The sequence below is a fragment of the Clupea harengus genome, chromosome 9 (genome assembly GCF_900700415.2).
Source record: "Clupea harengus chromosome 9, Ch_v2.0.2, whole genome shotgun sequence".
NCBI classification, from domain to species: Eukaryota; Metazoa; Chordata; class Actinopteri; order Clupeiformes; family Clupeidae; genus Clupea; species Clupea harengus.
Window position 1 is genome coordinate 13,222,952 of NC_045160.1, and position 22,572 is coordinate 13,245,523.

The window sequence follows — 22,572 nt, forward strand, 5'->3', positions numbered from 1 at the left end:
TTTGCGCCAAAGAGAAAGCGTTTCCGGGTTGCGGTCAATTCGAGAAATATGTTTTTTGCAAATGTGTAATGCAATAATTCAATGTTCAATTTCATCAACATTTATAAAATTAAAAATGTAACGGGGTGCATTGTTTAGGCCATGCTGGTAACTGAGTGGCATCATGCAGATTTTTGCATCTCTATTTTACTGTTAATTGTAGCCTTATGCCAATTTTGAAATATGCCTAACGTTGAATATTGGGCAGACAAATCACTCTTTCACTTTAGTAATTTTGTTTTTCATGAAACATTTTAATCTGGGAGAGTGTCACAAACATGCTTTATGCATTCCTTTTTGCCTCTAATAAAGAGGCACTGTACATTTAAATGTGTTTTTGAGCTATAAACTAAATTATATGACTGTAGCCTACTGTAAAACATGTTCATATTGACAACGTTACCATTTTATACTAATCTGCATTTTATGTGGCTGTGGCCAAAGTTTAGTCAGTTAGAATTTTTTTATGTACAAAATGTCATGCCCAGTATTCTCAATAATTAAATGAATCTGTCTGCAACCAAACTCTGATTTCTAACCTATATCTCGTGTAACCATGCCCCAGTGGTCACAAGACATTTGACTGAAGTGTAGAGCACATTCACATCAGTAACATGCAAGATGGTTTCCAAACTTCCTTTCTGAGTGGTGGATACTGACACATTACGGTGAAAATCAGGCAGAGGAGAAGCCTGAACAGGTACCTCTTTGTTGTACGCTTGGTGTGATGGGGAATGGGAGACACAGTCAGCCGAGTGCGGGGTAAAGTGTGTGTGTCAGAAAGACAAAGATGTGTATCTGTGCACTTCTTAAGACTCCAGGGATTGGCTTACTGGCGAGCGACAGGCAGGCGCCCAGGGGAGTGCAGCCTCGCCTGTGTGATTTCACAGGGTGGCGATTCTGCCTGGGATAATCGCGCCCACCGTGTGCCGACTCAGAAGGGGAACACGACTTTTGGAATTACTTTACAAAGCCAAGGAGAACTGTTGGACTGAAATGCAAGCTTCTCCCTCCTCCCCAGATTAGCCCAGTGATACAGCACCGACTGCTTTACTGAATCTGCCCTTTTGAGTGCCTATGAACATTCCCCCCTAGGGATGGAAAATAGACATAAAAAACTGAGCATGATTGTAACCACTATAGTTAGCATGGGTTTAAGGACCAACTACTTTGCAGTTAAATGTGTGTGCGTGTGTGTGTGTGGTCTAGCTACAGGGTCTTGAAGCACAACCATCAGCCCCTGGGCTTCTGTGAAGCTTTGGAGTCAGTATGCTTTGATTTATCTTTCTCCCTTGGGTTATAAAGTCTGAGTGGGTGATTGACAGAGAGGTGTGGGTTATTAGCATCATTTGTCAGAGAGGGGATGTTATTTATTACCGAAATTAACAGCAAACTGTATCATATACCATTGCTGCAGGGTGGAACGAGTCTACTCTGCTTACCTCTCCAGGCTTACCTATGTATCATCTCAAGCTAGTCTACTCTAAGTACACAGAAGTCATAAAAGTCTTGTTTGTTGCATGGACACTCTTTATTTTACCAAAAGCATTGTTGTATCACCGCACCACACACCAGACCTGATGCTGCCTATTCTGACCACGGTCGTCAAAATACAAGAGCGTGCCCTACTACAGCAATCTTTTGTTTCAGGGAGGCACAGCTCCAGAAACCTGTCCTTTCCAGTTCCCTCAAACAGACACTTGCACATCTGTGTATTTTTTTTCTTGGAGTTGAAGTCTTACAAGAGCCTAGCAGAGGGTGAGGGAAAGTTCAGTAAGCAGTGATGTAATGTGTGTCTGTAACTGTATAGGCAGATCAATGAGATCACTCCAAAAGAGATAGTTGTCACCCTTTGCATTTAGTCCTCGTTCAGCCCCTCCACAGGAACAAATGTATCGACAGCGTAACTTCAAATGATGTGATTTAAAAATGGAAAATGTAGCCTAGTTGTGTGATCGAGTGTGAAAGGGCACAACTCCGGACAATGTCTGGACTTGATTCTCTAGACATTGTCCAGAGTCCATATGTGATTACGGCTCTAGATTTCTTATGACAGTGGACAGAAGTGTTTGTGGTTGAAAGGTGCAAGTGGCAGGGATGCAAGTGAAACCTGTTAGAGATGGGTTTTTATTGGTGTTTTAGAGCTTCTTTAAAAATGCATGTGACACCTCATGTGCTCTAAGAGCTCATGTTCACTGGACGGAGTGCTTGAGCCTAAGAAAACATGGAACAGGATGACATCCCAGAGTGTCACATGCACGCTGTCTGTCCTACTTGAAACTAGTGAACAGATGAATAGATCCCCTCAATGCTGTAGAGACAGAAAGAAAACCACCAGTTAGTCCTGGTCATTAACGCTCATTGCTGGATCGTTTCTGTGTTGTGCAGTACTGATGTGATTGGTATCATTTATCTGGTCAGTAATGGAGCTGATGTGTTTGGGCATCTGGTGGTGAAAATCTGCCTGTGCGTCCCATTGGAGCCATTTAGTTCATCAGCATGATCACACTCCTGGGATATGAACATTAATGGAATATCAGTATTCAGTGGTGTGGTGGCTGGGAACAGTTCATTCTTTCACACACACATTAACCTATATATTTTTCATGTAGGAGGAATTGATGCAGATGTAAATGTATTATATAGCAAATTAAGTAAGATTGTGTGTATGTGTGTGTGCATGTGTGTGTATGGGGGAGAAAGAGAGAGAGAGTGAGAGAGAGAGAGAGAGAGAGATGCAAGGCTACCAGCTGCATGCCCTGTGGACTCCTTTGAGTCTGGACTCGTCATATCACATATCTCTTTATCACCTCTAATATCTATCACGTCAAAAACTGAAAGACATGTCAGGGAAATTATGTTATCTAATTTCATCTCAAAACATGTCAGTAACATTTAACAACACCCTATAGATTTCCTGTACAAATGTGTCTTGGGCTTACTAACTTAATGTTTAAGAATACAATTAATGATTTGTACCTGTGGAATGCAAAAACGAATCAAAGTGAAAGTCAATTAACAAACGATAAAAACATTTAAATAAAATGTAATTTATGGGAGGTAAAATTAAATTTCACTTTGCGAGATAGAAGTTCTGATTCAATACAAATCTAATATAAAACTGGAAGATTTCTTTGGATAATATCATTTTTGATATTTTGATGCAAACTTTCCTCTAAAAATATCTCATGTCTGTGGTTGGTAGAATTAGCTGAGTTATGAAAGCATCAGTCAAAATTAAATTAATTTTCCTCAAAACATTTTTCATATCATTTTGTCAGACAAACTTTCACTTTTCAAGAATTCATGAACAGTCAATTTTAATTAAACTAATGTGACCGTTGCCAATTGCATTTCATCCATCTACTGGAACACAGGACATGTTCGGCACAATAAACTCCATGTTTTTCCAGAACACTTTATTGTGGTGCCACTTTATCTATAACAATTTTATGTATGCATACTTGCACTCGGAACTCGGAAAATACAATCAGTTTTATGGGTCATACAGAACAGTGGGAATCTGGATGAGGCATGCCTTAACTTGAAATTGAGTCAATCACCCTTTCAACATATGTGCTGAATATGTTGCAGGCTGTAATATGCCTATCCATTCAGACAAGTTGATAATACAGCGGAATTGCTACTGCATTACAAAGATTATTTTAATGACCAATTGTGCATTTCATAGCTTCATTACACAACCACACACTGCTGACAATATGCCCATAAACACCAGCCAAAAATGTAGATAACACCAAGGCTCTCCATTAACAAGCAAGTATAGCTGATTTCAGCATCAATGTACATGCAAACTTATTTCCTGTAAATTTGCAATCACACACACACACAGAGAGAGAGAGGGAGAGAAAGAAAAGTGCTTTGACCTATTGTCTTGCTCAATTTGGTTTATGACGGTTGTCATGGCCTGTTTTGTGAGCTGGCACTGCTCAAAACTTGTATACAGTGCATTATGTTAAATAATTAATTTTGATTAATGATTAAAGATTATAATATACCATACATTACACATTTACTCAGCCATCAAATAGCCTATTGTATGCAATATGCCTGTTAAGCCAAAAGTCTTTGAATATTAAAACACAAAGATCACTTTCTTCTGGTTATGTCACTTTTCCACCATGACAGTTAAACGGCGGAGAATAAAGTGTGTAAGGCGATAAATACAACATTTCACTACATGTTGAGAGGGGTCGTGGCACTAAAAGGACAAAAATAATTGGGATGCTCTGAGCAAAAACCACTTATGTAATCAGAGGAACTGTTCTTTCCAGACAAAAACGGCCCGACCGGTGGCACTTTAGGTTGTGAGAGGTCATCTTGTAACAAAGATGTAAAATCGGCTAGGTTTGGAACCTGGTGCGAATAAAAGTAGCTGGTTTGACCAGAGAGCAGGTTAAAAGAACATGGACCGGGGAGAGGCAACGCACACGGTAAGGAAGAAGACGCGAAGGATGCGGTTGCAGTCATCTGATGGTGTCGGTGGTGTTCTCCCCCTATTCCAAAATAGGTGTTCTCTTGGGTGGTGGGCAGCAGTCTTTCCGAGGTGGGGGCCACAGCCGAAGTGATGTGCGAGCTGTGAGAGAGCAACGAGGCAACGTAACTGCTCTGAGAGGACCCTAGAAAAGAAGTTGAACTCGGGTGTGAGTGTGCAGAGTGTTGCAGGGCCAGGAGAGGAGGCATTGGCCAGTAGAAGGACCCCGTGAGTGCCAGACCTGCTGCAGAGTTGGACGCCATCCGGGGTCCTCTCTTCATGGCCAGTTTTGCTCTGGAGGCAGCTGTTGAACGCCGTCGGAGCTTCCCCGTCGTGCCACCGATGAAAACGTCCTCACTGGATGGGTCCAGCATCCAATAGTTGCCCTTTCCCGGGTCATCATAGTGGCGTGGCACCTTTACAAAACACTTGTTGAGGCTCAGGTTGTGTCGAATGGAGTTTTGCCACCCTTGCTTATTATCCCTGTAGTACGGAAAGTTGTCCATGATAAATTCATAAATGCCATTCAGTGTAAGCCGCCTTCCCGGGCTTTGACGAATAGCCATCATGATCAAAGCATTATAGCTGAAAGGGGGTTTCTCTGGTTTACCATTCTTCCCTCTGTCTCCCTCTCCTTCTGCCTTCACTTCAACTCTGTCTACCAGTTTCTTCTCCCCTCTTTTCTTCTTATCCCTGGGTACCAGTTTATCTATACGTATTGAGCTGCAGCGTGCTTTACTCTTTCTCTTGTCGTCGTTGAAAGTATACTTCCCATCTCGAAGAAGTGCACAGTTGGTTTTCTGATCCGGGAAAAACTGATGTCGGGACAGGGTTTTGACACCTCCAGAACGCGACGCGTCCATGGCGGGACCTCGGTCATTCATCAGCGCCTCGCGTTGATATAACAGACTGCTTATGCTGAACGACGACTTGTGGAGGAGCCTTACGGGAGCTTTCACTACGTCCATGTTTAGCATCACACACTTGTGCACCGGTGGAAGTCGTTTTCTGGAGAGGGTCGGAAGGATGTTGTTGGAGAGGATCAAGCGTCCGTGCGCAAAGTTCAGAACGAACGAAACTCCTCATAAGCGCGAAGACCCGTCAAAAGACACTAATAACTCAACAGCACTGTCAATCTCTGTGACTGATCAATGAACTCCCGGGCCAATTATAACACTTCCGAGGAGCGTGAAACTCTAGCCTCTCACCTGCGCTTGGCCCAAGAGACCGCCCCCCCAGCTCTGCCCTTCCCTTCTGTTTACACAACAGTTTGGCAAAGTGCCCGTCGAAGGCGAACGGGCAGAAAGGTGTGTGAAGGTGCAAAGTAGTACACCGAAGTACGCACATGAGAAGGTGAGTAGGTAAACAAACTGGTGCCATGCGCTAAGGTGATCCAGAGAACCACACACAGCCATCAATGAGGCAGCTCTCTACTCGTATCTGCCGGGGTACACGCTCTATTCTGTGCTGAATTTGACAGGCAAGGTGGTGTTGGTGCGCACAAAACGCAGAGCACAATGCACAATGTTTAACTTTTAGCCTTTCCTTATTTTCTCGATTTGATACGGATGGTGCTGTGCCCTTAATCCCTAAGAAATTGCAAGTACTTACTTGCTGGGAATGTAGCCTACATCTACGCATGGCTTACCGTGTTGAAACATAACAAAGGTGTACGCATTTCACCCGATGATAAATTATGTCGTTTTAGATTTTGCTGGATGTGTCTGGTTTAACAAGAAAGGATGTAGTGCGCTTAGTCAAGACCAAGATTGTGAATACAATACAATAGAATACAATAGTATTAAACCTTCACTAATAAAACAAACAAACAATCAGATTTCAGAATCATTTCACAAAAACATTTATTAGCTTATTGCATGAATGAATATGGACATTTTAAGCATACGAATCATGAAGTGTGCTGAATATTTAGCTAACATTTCGACAGAATATATTAAACATTATAAAAATGTACATGTAATTATTTCCATCCTATCTATTTTCCCCCAAAGTGACCGACAGCACTGGTATTTGTTTCAGTATGTGCTCTCTGTAGAGGTAGGAGTTGGTTCTCAGAGTTTATGAGCAGGATTTTTTAGACGATGTCCTACATCGGTTGCGTAGGCAAAGTGTAAGTATTTCAGTACCTAAAATTGTCGTGTAACAGATACAAATAGTTTTAACGGCCACTGTTATCTGTTTAACATGAGATGTTCACACATACGGAGTCACCAAAGTTGCAAAAGTCCATCCAGTGCATGGTTGTGAGATGGGAAACCCTGAACAAAGCAATTGTTTCACCCCACTCTCCTTCACTTTCTCTTCTCAATCAGAACATTTCCAAAAATATCAGAGAATAACAGTAGCCCTAGTCCCTATCCGACCTGAGGCGTTGTATTTCAGGGTAAAGTTTATCTCCGGGGCACTCGGTATTCGCCAAGTCCCTGTGCCCAAAGATGGTATAATTGGAGTGCAGCCAGCCCCGTGACACCCCGTCCTGTAACAGCCGTTTGACAGATGACAATGCTGCGGAGGTGGGCAAGTCATCTGAAAAGAGAGAAAAAAATACTCCTTCATGAACATAAGGAAAATCTCATGGCGCAACAGACAGTTAATTACACCAGCCACATAATTACACTAAATCTAGGTTACATATTATATCCTGACTTATTCGTCTTCCTAAACATAGAACATGTAGAATTCTCATTATGAATTTTGATTTAGCATTTTTGGAGAAATCATTCGTTTTGGTGGCCTATTTCATATTCGTAATTTGTGCGCACCCAAAGGAATAAACAGTCCTTGCTTGCAAGAACAATACATAAAATGGGAAAGGCTTTTCATTCAATCAGTTAGACAAATACCACTGGTATAATTTGTGAGGGTTCTATGACAATTTGGCTCTCATTTTGTTTTACTACAATATATTACCATAAAAAAAAAATTCGTTACTGTTAAAATTGCCCATGACAGCGATGCCAACTGAATCCTGGTTATGTCCCTTGGTGTGCGCTCCCACGATGCCCCATCCGCGCCCCTCATATAGCATCCCATTTTGCCCGACCAAAAAGCTGAAAAAGCAGGTTTTATTATTGTGTGGGCTACATCAACTTTTGGTAATGCAACACATGACCTTACAATAAAATAAGACGTGTTAGGAATAAAATGAAGACAAATATGTACTAGGCTATGAACTACTATCCGACTAACTTGTATCCGATGTCATCGAAGTCTCTGTCCTTCATGTGCATCTTCTGTATACGGGTTACTTGCTGTATACAGTCCTGTGGGGTAGCACCAGACCGGATCGCCGTGTGGTGGATAACCACCCTCTTAGCAGGTTCACTCATTTGCTTTTTACTCCGGGGGTCTGCGGCTCCCCAGCCAACCCGATAAGTTATATTAACTGCAGGAAGCACACAAATACCAGGTTCAACTTCAGTATTAGCATTCTCTGTGTGGATATGGCTATAGTAGGCTATGGACGACTAAGAATGATTTTGAACTCGGTTTAATCTTACCTGTATTGCTTTCCATTCGACTGTATTGAGGTCCGCTTGTATTTTTGTCCATGATTGCGTGCAAAATCACCATTCCAAAGGTGTTTAATACAATGGTCAGTAGGCCATCATCTCGTTACTATATACAAAGCTTTGTAAGTCGCACCGTTGCGACGGGCGACACAGAGGCAGCCAGGCTACGGAACAAGGACTTTCTCGGATGGGGATTACTTCTCCGTGTATTTTCCTTTCTCACGCCATGTTATCGCGCGGGGACGGAAAACTTAGTTTTGCGCAAGAAGAGGAAGCTATTTGGCCTTGGCACGATGATACAGCAACAACTGACTACAGCACTATTGTTAGAATGTTTTCGCAGGTCACTCCCATGTACACACTAATACGGAAGTATTACTCTTTAAACAGGCTCACTGGTGATGCTTATACAGATTAATTTCTGAAATATGTTAACCCAACTCAAATCTAGCATTTGTTTTCACATTTTAATCACACAAGTATAGTTTATATTATGTGCTTATGTAGGGTCCAGACATTTCCCTTCATACATAATAATGTATTAATTACAACTTTACAACTTAACATCAATATTTTTGTACCAGAGAAAATGAGAGAAAACACGTGTTTTTCCAAGTGGATTTAATACTTGCTCACATTTCTAAAAAAAAAATGAGAAAAATACAGAGGTCTATAAAAATACCATAACATTAGAAAAAAATCCAATGCAAACACAAAACAAAAATCCACCCTGCATCAAAGCTGGAATTAACAGGTCTGCAAGAGCATCTGATTCAGATGCAACAGTTTTTACAATAAGCCTTTCGGGCAGTATGACAAAAGTTATTTTCTGTCAATGATGCCAGCAGGGTATAGTTTGGGATACCCAGTGTGGCAGTGGAACTTCCTCTTCACTTCTTCATTCTGTCCAGCGGTGTCCACAGTGAGGGGCGGTACAGACGTAGTACAGACGCATGGCATCCTGGGAGAAAACAAACGAACTTCAGCTTCTCACCATAAACATTTACATTCTGGAAACTTCTAAGACAGTATATACTGTCACTATACACACAGAAATGAATGAGGTCTTCGATACACCACTATGCACTTAACATGCTGTATTGTGGATACATCAGCTGATTCACCAGAAACATAAATATTCTTTAGATTTAAACTATGGGCACCATATTAAATCCCTGTCTTAATGTGTGACTTGATACACAGCCCCTGGAAATCGAATCCGTTCGGGGAAATAGGCTCATAGAAATGAAGAAAAAGGTCAGTAATGACACTGATCATATTCATTGATATACTTGTTGTAAATATACAATATATATAATAAATTCAATTTGTAGGAATGAATTAACAGGCAAAATGATATTGCCAATACATGGGGGTCAACAAATACATTCAATAAATGTAAAAAGGTTACAGTGAGCCCATATTTCTTTACCTCGGCTTTCATGCTGTGCGACTGGAAAAACACTGCTTCCTTGTGGCCACACCTGAAAGCACAGGGGAGTTATTTAACAGAAACACAGTTTTGCATGTAGGCATCTCACATGACATTTAGACCTGACTCAAATGGCAAAAGCAGAACACCACCACCATTAACAGGGGGGATGCCAGATGTTGATTTATACAGTTGTGATGAGCCTTCAAAAAAGTTGTAATAATTGTCTGCTGCATAATCATACTATGAGTCTATGAGTGGAGAATACAGTGAGAATGTGGCAGGAAAATAAAACATTTTTTAGGGGACATGGACACTCACTTAGGACACGGGTGGTCCTCTGTCCGGGGCAGGGTTGGATCCTGGGATATATCTGCAATGATCTGTGTCAACTCACTGAAAAGTAAACACCAGGAAAAATTAAATGGCTGAGGGGCTATTCAAGTTTTGCACAGCATACAACAAACAAGATACATGCAGTATGCAATGGTGATGCTGTAAAGCAGGGGTCTCAAACGCCGGCCCGACAAGCGATTTCATCCGGCCCGCCGGCTCCTCAGAATTTTGCAGAAAATTCCATTGATTTGAACGGGCCACCCCAACGTTTACCGCTGCCATTGGCAACGGGTTTTGTGCTTCTTATTCACGTCTTTCATATCATTCTGCAAGTAGTCCAGTCATTTAACGTAATGGAAACTGAATTGAAGTCAGCAAGTGATGCGTTGCTACGCAACACCTGGAACTTTAAAGATCTATCTGCGTGAAGAAAAACATTTTCTTAGCGGAAGTCACGAAATGGCAAAAAAATAATTTAAAATAGGTATTTTGAAGGAATGTCTTCTATTGATTTGACAAGTAACCGAATAATAAACGGGATTATGTATAGTCCAGCGGTCATTATCAGAAAATAAATCTAGCTGCGTGTCAAAGGCAAAAGTTTCAGTGCGTATTCTGTGGCTATGGACGAGAGTAGGCTACTGACATAAATGATAATGCGTAGCTCGCGATTATTTTCTGCGGTGTTAACAACCGCTTGAAGTGACAGAGGGATTACTTTGTGTAAAAACAATGCAAGGCCGCACCACAGCCAAGGATGTATTTGAGCAACTGTGTGACGCAATGGAGCATGCTGGTCTGTCATTGAAGTCACTCCGAGGAATAATACATTTATTTTATAAAATAAAATAATTCAGATTTTTGCTGAAACTTTATTCAGTTTTCTGCTTTGTTTTGTTTGTTTGCAGCCTTGTTACCAACTATATAAAAGTGGTGCAGTACAGCATTTGGTTTGAAATGTGCATGTATGAAGGAAAAATATAGATGTAGTTGTCGATGAAGACATTATCACACTATTACTGCTGTATATGTAAGTCATGGGCTATCAATGGGACAAAGTGATCCTAAAGTGCAACTTTAACAAACACCTTTATCCAAAGAGCATCTTGCATTGCCCCGGAATTGAAACTCAGGCCAGCTACTTGTTATTCAACAACACTAACCATTGTACCCCTGATCACACATGGTAGATTGGCCAACTCAAAAGTGGTATCTAGTATTGTGATAGGCAAGCCAACAGATCAAAAAAATCTAGCCCCCCAATGACCAGACTGGATGCTCATCGGCCCCTGGGTAATTTGAGTTTGAGACCCCTGCTGTAAAGACAAGTGGGTGACTTCATCACTTTTATGAGCGAATTAGAAAACACTATTATTTATCCCACAGACAAACCAATTGCTGGCCTCTGCAAGTGGAAATGAATGAACATATACTTACTCAACCTCGTGGGTGATCTTGTTGACATAAATGCAGCTGTTGTCTGCCTCCTGCTGGTAATCACAATTCCTGCACTGAGGACAGAAACATATAACAGAAGACAGTCAGGTACCACATCACAACCTCAAAACACATACAATATCAGATTCAGTATAGAATACAGTATCTCTTAACAATCAGAATCCACTGACACTGGAAAGATGCACAATATTATGTACAATATTTTTCTTTTCATTTTTGTGTCAATGCCACATGCATATGTCACCTGTTCAATCATTGCTCTATGTTCTTTAAAAAAATGCATTACAAAAAAAAAGAGCTGTAATATATTTGGAGGCTGATATACCCACAGTGAGCAAAAAACGTGACTTACTGCATATAACAGGACACGATTATCCTTGTCCTCTTTTGGGTACAACATGTTATTGCTGCAAAACAATGACCACAGGTTAAATGCCTGGATTTAGATAGGTATGACATACAGTTCAACCCTGGAGTTCAGCACATGACATCGTACAAGTGTCAACTCAAAAGAAATCGTCTTTTGTGTGGCGTTAATCCACTTTGGGAAACACATTATAAGACATGTCTACCATCAGTAGAACTGAAATATAATACGTTATTTTTAAGCTTCCGGTATACGTAGGCTACACTCCTTTGTCTAGATGCAACAATGAAACATTGGAAGACAGACTGGCGAAAAGCACTACGAAGAGTCTTTACTCAAGGTAGCTAAATTAGCTAGGAGGCAAGTTGACCATCGCAGGCTACTTTATGTGCTTACCATTCTTGGCAGAATCGAATACCAACAAATCCCGGCTCATACGTGCCACCCTCTATATCCATTTTGCGGAATACTTCAGATAACTAGCAGGATAATGTCAATGGTTTTAAAATTATCTTTCTGAAATACATACACACACTAAATTGCCAGTTTTCGAACCTACTTTCGGTGCAACCATAGACTTAGATAAGGCATGCGCAGTACAAACCGATTTAAATGAATTTCAAGAACGATTGGTTTAAGCAGCGCCCCTATATTGTGGAGGACGAAATAGCACCACTCACACAGTTTTGATTTCTCTTGTTAGTAACTGCAAAATCGAACTGATTGACTTTAAGATTAAATTCGATTTGTACTGTGGAAAAAAATGAAGTAAACTGATACATTTTAATTTGTTTTATTAATTTCATTCATATATATAACAATATTCAACAATAGCATTCAAGCCATTTTGACAGGCTTTTTTGACAGACTTATCAGCAAAGGCCTCAAGTGAGGCGAAATCCTACAAACACAGTATCATTATCTGCGGAACAGAAAATGTCATTCCGGCCACAGCCCCAAAGGTCCACCCAAACCCTGTCACCCTTGGACAGCTCAATGACGCTACTTATGCTGGCGACCTGGCTCATCCTGCTGGGCAACGTAGTGTGGTAAGCTGAGACCACTTTTACTCCATTTTTCTGAATAATGACCTCCCCGCGGCCATACACAGAAGCATGGACAGTGAAGTAATAGAAGCCATCCAGGGGGCAGGTGAACACACCAGTGCTTGCCTCATAGCCCTCCCCCTTGTTGACCAGAACATGACGAAACTTAAGGACACCGTTGTGAGCTGGATAATTATCACAAGGAATCAGTTTTGCAGTGAAGGCCACAGTCCTGTCTGAAAACAACAAAACAGAACAACAGTCATACTCAAATATGTAGTATTATACTTGGACAATACCCTGCTCTAGTCATGTCTCAATGTCACCACAGAGACACTGATGTTGGAGATTTGACTGTGAAGGACCCAAGGTCAAGAATATTTTAATTCACGCACTGACCAACATGATCTGGGCCATCCCCTCGTCCATCTGTTGGATTTGAAGGCTGAGGTTCTGGGTCTACTGTTGCATGAGGTTTGAACAATTATTACAGAACAATCATCACGCATGTGTAATTCAGTGCAAGGCACTACATTCCTGTGAACACTATTCATTGTCAAATGCTAGTCACTGATGCTATGAGTTTTAATGTAGCCTATACACTGACCAATATTCGCTGGGCCATCCCCACGTCCATCTGTTTTCTCAGGATTTTGTGCCTGTGGTTCTGGTGTATGAGTGAACAATTATTACAAGAACTGTTATTATTATTCACACTTACTTATGTCAAACAACATAGTACCCTGCTGTGATTGCTCTTCCCTGTTGAATGCTAGTCACGCATCTGTGCATTCCTGAAGGCAAGCAAGGGCTAAATGATTCTTCTCCAGCCACATTCCATTTCAGACATGTCAGCGAAGTTATAAACAAAGCCGGCAGACAATTCTGAAGTGATGAGGTATGAAAAACATCTATGTAGCAGTATTATTGGTCAAATACTACTGATTGTGCGTCCCTATGATTCCCATTTAAAGTATGGTTGTGTTGGTGAACTGCTTTTGTTGTGAATGGATATCTGATATTTTTTTAACTGAGTAAATCAAATCAGGTTATATCAACAAGAAATTCAGACAAGCAGACAATTAATGTAAATTATGCAACAATGCTAGCTATTCTTATTTGATTAGCATTTCATCTGGAGGTTACATATGAGAAAGAGAACTGAGAACTGGAACATTTACTTGCTCAAGATGTCACAACAATGTTATTACATGTTCCTTTACCAAAAAGAACATGACACACGTTATGTCTCTTAAGGATCTATGCATTGTTACCTGTTTTTTCAGTGCGATCCATCCTGGTTAGTCAACGTACCTGTCCCACTGTGGCCAAACTTGCAGAAGCAGAGGGCTGGTGTATGAGACCTGGTGTCTGAGAGGGCGTGATCTTTTTTGACAGTTTACAGCCTCTCCAGTAAATAACACACTACTGAAAGAGGGCACCAGCAGTTTGCCTAAGGCACATTCCTTGACTAGTTTAGTCATTCAGCGCTGTTGTTTAAATTACAAAACTTGAGTTTTGGGGTAGGGTGGGTTGCTGTTTCGGGTAGATATTGGAAATGTTCAGTTTTACACAAGACCAATGTTCTTTTACCATTCTTTTTCACAAATCACTGAGCAATTAGGGGAGTGCCAGCCAGTTAGTCAGTTGCACATTCCATTTGTAGAGCTCTTATGATTTTTTTGTTTGTTTGCTCTGAAGATTACTTAAATAAAGAGTAATTATCGCCAAAGAGCATCTGTAATGAAAAGCAAAAAAAAAAAAAAAAACGTATAGGACAAAAGAGTTGTCCAGGAATTGAAACAGTTTTAAATCAGAGAATGGTCTGCTGAGTTTGAATTGGATGGGGAAAGGGAATTAACTGGACGAACCAGATCTGTCTCAGGAATGCCAACCAACATAATATTACCAGTTGCAGTACATCATTGCACTAGAGAAAGAACCAGTGTGCTGGTTAGCAGTCACCACCTACTGTGACTGAAGTGTCAAGGATCTTTTCTTCCTCATAGGGAAAAGTAACAGCAAATGGTAAACCATGGCAAGATGATAACAGTTTGAAAATAAAGTGAGAGGTGGGTATTTCGTAGTATCCTGAAATGTTGCAGTTTTGTATTGCTTACTCTGTAATCACGCTATACGATAACCAAATCTGTCCCAGCTGAGGTCTCACTTCCTACATTTACAGAACAGATTTTTAGCCTTTCTTGCCAAGTCAGTTGTTCAACCAAATGACACTTCTCAAACAAAAAACAGTAAACTGTAAACAGAAACTCAATATGCTTTGATTTACTGGAGCTAAAATAAGAACACATACCACCTGTAATCCTAAACAAATCAGTTTGTGTAGCATGTACGCTAGGAAGAGCTTGAGAGAAGCAACTAGAGTCCATGAAACATTACTGTTCTTCAGGGTTAAAAAAAAGTTCAAATCAAACGAGGTCATCAACGACAAGTACACAGAAATGCAAAAGAAACAAATTAATTGCAAAAATGGAGAGACAATGTAGTTTCTATATATGTGGGTGGGGAGGAAATGCAAGAGCTATATGTGCAGCAACACTCCATGTATTGCATGCTCACATCACCCACAAAAATAAATGGATGAATAAATTCAGTGGCACTGACAGTGGCACTTGTTGCAGTACATGCTCATGAGACAACCCATATGTGCATGGTTATGTGATAATGCAGGTGTGTGTGTGTTTGTGTGTGTGTGCGCGCAAATATACTATATGTGTGTATTTGTGTGTATATGTTTGTGTGTGTGTGTGTGGTGGGGATTAAAGCACAGGGACTGCTCCTGTGTGTGTGTGTGTGGAGAGGCAGCAGTTCTGCCACTCTCTATATATAGCCCCCACCCCACCCTGAGCCTTTGATCCCGAGGCTAATTCTCCCAATCGTCCAAATCCACTCTGACGAGAGTGACACTGCGAACCGTGGATGTGCAAAGAGGGGAAGGCTTGAAGCTGTTAAAGGGGGTGCTGGACGCTCAAGTGGCTGAGCCCTCTATCTATGCGGAGAGAGACCATGCGGAGGAGCCGGCCTGTGCCTCCGTCTCCTTCTGCGGACGGCCAGGCAGTGGCACACTCCCTGGTCCATGCTGGCAGAGGGACAGTCAGGTCCCCTCTGACGTCACCTGTCCCGCTGCTGTAATCGAATGAGACGTTAATCCCACTCCTCTGCAAAGCTCCTCTGTGGGGAGAGCGAGTGAGAGAGTAAGAGGAAAAAGAGAGAGAGAGAGACAGAGAGAGAGAGAGAGAGGGACAGAGAGAGGTGGGGGGAGGTATGTGAGTAGAGAGTGGAAGAGAGCAGCTGGTAGCTGTGTGCTGAAGCTGTTGTAGTGTTGGCGTCTGGGCTCATCAGCGCACTCTGCCTTCAGCAGACTCTCAGTCGAGAGCGAGAGGCCTCCCCAGCTCACCTGGTCACAGAGCCGCTGCTGCCCCAGACCTCTGCTCTCCCCTCTTGACCCCAAACGCCTTGCTCCAGGCCTCGCCCTGGACACCAACTGCCCCCCTGGGGGGCCGCCGGAGGGCGGGTGCTGCGGAAGCTGCCCCCCTCCACAGGCAGCCCCGTTGCCTCAGGTGATCATGCCTACCATAGCCGGCGTGGAGGTGTGCCAAGACAGAGAGGACGAATGCCCACCTACAGACAGGTAAGACCCTCTACTGACTGCCACAAGGTATGCACCCCTGCAACAAGAGTGAGAGGTCATCACTAGGGCTGTTTGCACTGTCATAGGGGGCTGGTATGGATGTGATAAGTGAGTCTAGTAGAGGAGGACAAGTATCAAGTAGTCTATGACTAGTTGTGAAATACGCTTCTTTTATGGTTCACCAGGAGACGATATTGTTGTGTGTTCATGCAAAGCACACATTGAGTTTTAGAGACTTGAATGAAATACGGTACTGGTAGTGCTTCTACTGGGATGTGTGGATGCAACTGTAATTCAGGATAAACTGTGGGTCCATATTCTACTGAAGATGTAGGGTCCTAATACCTGCCTTTAGAAGTCATGTGGCTTTGCTAGCATCCTGCCTCATCCTTTGGCCCTGCTGCGTGTCCCCAATCCTGCACTGACCCTTCTGGTTGCGTGAAGCGCGTTGTGTGGATGTCACAGCCATGGTGTTAGCTTGTTATTGACTTACTGTAGTTAGGAGGGCATGGGGGAGGGGGGTGACGTTGGATTACCAATGTACTCAGAAACGGTTGTCATAGAGATATTAAAGACACATCATAAACAGTTGATGCGAGGGAAAGTCAGGTTGCGAAAGCAAACGTGTTGAATTTTTTCCCATCTGAGTGACGTATGCTAGTGATTGTGACTGATTATTCTGTTCTGTACTATGGTGCACTCCCTGGCAGCTGTCACAGAGGATTTTGTCACAGTTTTAATATTCCACACATGAGAACATTGGGACACTTGCTGTAACGTTCATTTGTATTAAATGAACACAGAACATCCAAACATACTAATCTCTCTCTCTCTCATTCCTCTTCCCTCTCTCTCTGCTGTGCCTCACGCCAGTAACATTTTTGTGGGAAAAAGCTTTTAAAAGATTGCCACTTGTTCCCATGAGTGCCAGTTTCAGAGGGCAAAAAAGAGGATTCTATTACCAGACATATCTTCAGGCCTTATTTAATCCACTCCCCATCTTTGTGAAGAACAGCTTTGTGGGTAGGAATAAAATCCTAGTTTACACAGCAGAGTCACAAAATCACCTCCGTGAGGGGTTGGGATTACAAACTTGGCATGACAAATTAACAGCAAGCTTTCCTCCTCGTTGTAGTTCATTGAGACTGCACTTGGATAAACAAGTCGAGTTTTGAGTCAAAAGGAAAACAAAAGAGAATTCCAAGGTGATGCAGGGAATAACATCGGTGGCAGATGGCTGGTGGGAAAAGCATCTACTTTGTTAGAGAGGACCACGACACCCAGTGCTCCTGACTAGCTTCATTCCCTAAGGACGTGACACTTGACACACATACTGCCAATCCCCTACTGATGAAAAGTGACTGGGGGGTGGGGTGGGGTTCATAATCCATTTTGATATGATCAGAACCCTCTATGGGTGCTATGAGCACAAATTCTGTGTCCCGGCCTTGCAGATGGTAGGGTCGGCACTGTGTAAGTGTTGCAATTAGGGGGCGGGTCTATAGAGGAATCTTGCGCAATCTCTGCACCCCTACCACAATGTGTTAGGAAACACTCATAGCACGGAAATGACACATCAGGACGTTAATAGATATGATTCAGAATTATGCAATATACTGGAGAAGCAGGGTGATGGGCATAGCATTAGTACAGGGAATGGTGTACAAACATGGAGAGATTTTATAACCAGAGGCGATTTCATCAAGAAAACCTGGAAAACAGGCAGGGCCATGGGGAAAAGAAAAGGCTTTCCAGGACCACTGTGGCCCGACTTACAAAACCTTTACATTTAAAATAAAACACCTCTTAGATAGAAGGACCCTAGGCAGAGATCTACTAACTACGCAGAATAGGAAGATGTGGTCTCTACTAGAGATGTTTGAAAAGTTGGGCATATTTATCTGTGTGCCACATTTCTCAACGTTGCACGTTAAATGGTTCATCCAATGAGCTACTTCTGTACTATATATATATATATATATATATATATATGTAGATAAAGGTTTTATATATATCAGAGACACACAGTATTTAGTACTATAGGATGTGGCTTTAAATGGAGTTCTAGCACATGGTGGTGTATATCCCATACTGTCACTTTGTTACACTTTGTTGTGGCTGAACAGGCCCAAACATTTGAGTATGCGAAGAAGTACACTGCACAGTGTGTGATCTAGATGTGAGATTGGACCTAAGGTACAGGTTGTTTATTTAATGACTACATGCAATGTACATCCAATTCAATCCAGTGAAATAGCACTTAACTAGAACATTTAGCAATAGTAATTGGTAGTACCTCCAACGTATAGTCAATACAACACAATAGCAATTAGCCCACCTACTGCTTTTTTGCCATAAGTAAGCCAAGTTTTAGGTTAAAGGTAAAGTGTATAGTTTTTAGTGGCATCAAGTGGGGAGGTTGCTGAATTGCAACCAGCTGAATACCCTTCCCCGTCAAGCGTGCTTGAGTACCTACGTTGGCTGCCAAATGCCATAACAATGCAAAAAAGCCCTATCTTGAGCCAGTGTTTTGGTTTTTCCGTTCTGGGCTACTGCAGAAACATGGCGGTGCTGCATGGTGGCCTCCGTAGAGGACCCACTGTGTAGATAAGAGGGGCTCATTAGTTAAGTTAACTAAGTTAACAAAAATACAATGATTCATAATTACAGGTAATTATACTCTAATTTAGACAGAATTGTGAATACTATATTCCATTTCTACTAATATATGCCACTAAAAACTACACACTGTAATTTGTAACACTTTGAAGATTTCTTGATGTATGATGGAAATTATAACCTACATGATGGCCCAAACTTGAACCTTTGAATTATTCGTATTTTATGTCTTAACAGTGTAGTTCTGTAGTCCTGTTCAAATTATCCTAGTTGTGTAATGTAACATGTGTATTCATCCAGCATCCAGTTTTGGATCTAATGGTAGATGTAATGACTGTTCTATGACCTGGTCATAGAATATGTACAGTAGGTGAGAGTCTAAGAGTAGTGATTGAAAGAAAGAATGAGAGAGAGGGAGATAGAGGGAGAGGAACGTTTGAGTGACATGATATTATAGCAATAACATATCAGGGAGAATGCCAGGCTGGGTTAATATATGGAAGCTTAGGTCTGCTTGGGACAGGTGTGTGAGCTTGTGTGTGTGTGTGTGTGTGTGTGTGTGTGTGTGTGTGTGCACTATGGGGATCAGGGGGATAAAAGTGTGAGTGTTGGTGTGTGTGTGTGTGTTGTAGAGATGAAGGAGAGAGAGAGAGGAGGTAGACAGCATCTGTCATCTGCAGCTGCTCACAATGCTACAATGTGTCCTGTTGGATCACTGTAGCACAAGGCCTGCATATGAAAGTCAGATCCACTGAAAGCAGCATGAGTAGCTGCAGCCAGCCGGACAGATGCACCGATGAAGGTGTATTGTGGGGCTCCAGACAGTATGCAGCATACTATGTGGTATTTTCATCTCAACCTAGCTTCTGATTACGGAGGTGTGTGTGTGTGTGTGTGTGTGTGTTTGTGTGTGTGTGTGTGTAACTGACTGTGTAAATATGGTAAAAGAATACAATAAAATCAAATAATGTGTAATACAACTTGGGCAGTGGAAAGTAGATTGGGTGTTGGGGGTTTATCAAGCAAATGTTGTGCAAGCTGAAAATAAAGCGTAAATGCAGGAAAGAAACATTCAAATAAACAGCACTGCCTAGAAAAACACAGTGGTCAGGGCTCACCAGTCAGGTGCAGCCAAAGAGGGGTTATTCTACAAAATCCTATTGAATCCCGGACACTTGTGTGACAAATTGCCTGTAGCACTCAGCTCCTTGTGACCCCCACAACATATGAAGGCATATTTTCTGCACCAATACACCAGGTTGATTTTGTCAGATAGTTATACATGCCTTGTGTTGCTGAAGCTGATACCTTTAGGTATAGAGGGTATGGGATATAGAGGCTTACTGAAGGCTTGGAAATAATGGAAATATTGACACTCTCCTTGTCTGTGCAGTGGGATGGATCTGATGGGACCTCAGGACATGACCATGGAGGATATTCGACTGGACAAGAAAACAGAAAACAGGCTCCCTATTCAAGTATGCACACAGCTACTCATCTATCCATCCATCCATCTCTCTCTTTCTCTCTCTCCCTCTCTGTCCATCTGTCTGTCTGTCTATTTATCTGTATATGCTTATCCATGATGTTAAACTTTAGTTTACCTGTTCCTTCCTTCTCCTCATGGCTCCATGCCTCTGTCCTTGCCTGTCTATCCCCAGATTTTCCCAGATCCGGTTGAGGTGGTGCTGGGCCCCGAGGGCACGCTGACCTGTGTGGACCACGCGAAGGAGCGCCTGCCCTCCATTGTGGTAGATCCCACGGATGTGGGCGAGGTGGAGAGTGGCGAGCTGCGCTGGCCCCCGGAGGACATGGACTTAGAAGACGACGAGGATCTCTTCCTGGAGCAGTGCATCCCCCCGGCCAACATCGCCGACTGGGGAGAGGACGAGGAGGAGGAGACGTCTGTCATCGTCAACCACCATCAGAACACCTCTCTGTTAGGTAGGCCATCCTGTAACGCTTGATAGCTGTGTGGGGGTTTGTTGATCTGCAGTTCTTTTTCTTTCTTTTTGTGTTATATTTACTTATTTCTCTCTTCCTTCCTTTCATCCTTTATTTCTGTCTTTTTTCTTATTTGTTTATTTATCTATTTATTTGTTTGTTTGTTATTTTCTTTCTTTGACTGTCACTGATGATCTAATGTCAGTCTGGTCCCTCTTTGTCCCACTCTTCAGATCTCCAGACGGATGAGTTTAGGGATGACACACCTACTTTACCTCCTGAGAGTGCCCCTGCCCTAAACTAAGGCTTCTCACCACTGCTCCCCCTCACCCTGAAGCCAACATCCAGAGGAGGCAGCCCTTGGAGCCCACCTAACATGGCTGTGAACACACACAACGATGTTCAAATGTTTGAACATTGGTGGACACTTTGTAGACACTTTGTGGACACTTTACTCTTCACACGTCCATTCGCTGTGTAGGATGAGCACTTCTCCAATGAACGGGGAGGCGATATGTTATCTTAATACTGTTTAAAATCATGTCCCCAAACAGATGTTTGGTGTTGCAATGTCTCAGTGGTTTCAAGAAATGTGCTTACCAGTCAACATGAGAGAATAGCATTATTATCACGTACCAAAAAGGGACTTGAAAAAATGGCTGTAAATAGGTTTAATCATCAAGTAAACCAAACAAAGGGAAAAAAAATGCAAGAATGCTTAGAAGTGACAGTTTTAGGAAATATTGGGTAATCGTTTAACTGCACAGGGAATGTTGCATAGTGGGTGGATTTTAGGAAGTTAGCCCCAGTTCACTAAATGATTCCTGTTTTTACACGTTACTATACCATAAGAATAACAAAACAATCTGTCTGTCATCAAGTCTCATGTTTGGCGTTTAAAAGCTATATACTTTACTATGTAGTCACAGTTCAGTATCATTGTGCCGCATTCTGTTGCTTACTTTTTCTGAAAATAAATCTTACTACTAAGGATGAGGAATGGAAAAAAATCTCTGAGTTACCACAGTTCAGTTGTCGACCACTAGCACTCATATACAAATGTACAATGTCCCATGAAGACACAACACACTTGCCACACTTGAGAGAGAGAGAGAGAGAGAGAGAGAGACAGAGAGAGAGAGAGAGAGAGAGAATCATTCACATACATAACTAGGGCTGTGAAATGATTAAACATTTTAATCAAATGAATCACAGGTTTCTGTGGATTAATCATGATTAATCACATATTACCAATTTTCTCGGTATATTTTTGTGAGAAAAAAAAGATTTATGACAAAAGACGGATATATACATTTAACATGTTTTCTTTTTTATTCATAAAAACCAGTGCTGCATTTCAGCAGTTCTTTAGCAGTCATCTTTGCTATTCCATATGGAACATTAATATAATCTTCATCCTAAACAGAATTCTTAGCCATTGTATGGTTGAATAAAACATTTTTATTTTATTTTTAAATCAAACAGAAATGATTTGGGCCTCTTAGCCATTGTTTTTATAGGATGGTTGAAAATGTTTCTCTTTTTTGTCAAACAACCATTAACCACACCATGACACAATCTAATGCCTCTAAAGGCCCTAGTGGTCGTTTTGTCTTCAATTGCCCAATTGCTTGCAACAGTTTGGAACTAT

General features: G+C 41.9%; 4 protein-coding genes across 5 annotated transcripts; 1 reads left to right on the top strand and 3 right to left on the bottom strand.

The window, feature by feature from the left end:
* Window positions 1-4,236: 4,236 nt before the first annotated feature.
* Window positions 4,237-5,502, bottom strand: foxg1c (forkhead box G1c). Its single transcript, XM_012826676.2, has one exon. The coding sequence runs from the start codon at window positions 5,500-5,502 to the stop codon at window positions 4,237-4,239; it is 1,266 nt and encodes a 421-aa protein (XP_012682130.2).
* An 869-nt stretch (window positions 5,503-6,371) lies between these two features.
* On the bottom strand, window positions 6,372-8,533 carry pglyrp5 (peptidoglycan recognition protein 5). Of its 2 annotated transcripts, none has more exons than XM_012826677.3 (4): window positions 8,056-8,533; window positions 7,745-7,940; window positions 7,487-7,605; window positions 6,372-7,081 (listed from the first exon to the last, which is right to left on the bottom strand). In XM_012826677.3, the coding sequence occupies exons 1-4, from the start codon at window positions 8,126-8,128 to the stop codon at window positions 6,903-6,905; spliced, it is 567 nt and encodes a 188-aa protein (XP_012682131.2). In that variant the 5' UTR covers window positions 8,129-8,533; the 3' UTR covers window positions 6,372-6,902. The 2 variants fall into 2 exon arrangements, with proteins under 2 accessions (XP_012682131.2, XP_031429408.1); XM_031573548.2 differs by having other exon boundaries at window positions 7,466-7,605.
* A 140-nt stretch (window positions 8,534-8,673) lies between these two features.
* polr2i (RNA polymerase II subunit I) lies at window positions 8,674-12,258 on the bottom strand. Its single transcript, XM_012826706.2, has 6 exons — window positions 12,057-12,258; window positions 11,646-11,700; window positions 11,273-11,346; window positions 9,821-9,895; window positions 9,500-9,551; window positions 8,674-9,028 (listed from the first exon to the last, which is right to left on the bottom strand). Exons 1-6 carry the CDS (start codon window positions 12,116-12,118, stop codon window positions 8,966-8,968), a joined length of 381 nt encoding a protein of 126 aa, XP_012682160.1. The 5' UTR covers window positions 12,119-12,258; the 3' UTR covers window positions 8,674-8,965.
* Window positions 12,259-15,733: 3,475 nt separating this feature from the next.
* Window positions 15,734-21,917, top strand: lbhl (LBH regulator of WNT signaling pathway, like). The gene is made up of 5 exons (XM_031572865.2): window positions 15,734-15,820; window positions 16,048-16,358; window positions 20,371-20,455; window positions 20,639-20,921; window positions 21,155-21,917. Exons 1-5 carry the CDS (start codon window positions 15,734-15,736, stop codon window positions 21,223-21,225), a joined length of 837 nt encoding a protein of 278 aa, XP_031428725.1. The 3' UTR covers window positions 21,226-21,917.
* The last annotated feature ends 655 nt before the right edge of the window (window positions 21,918-22,572 follow it).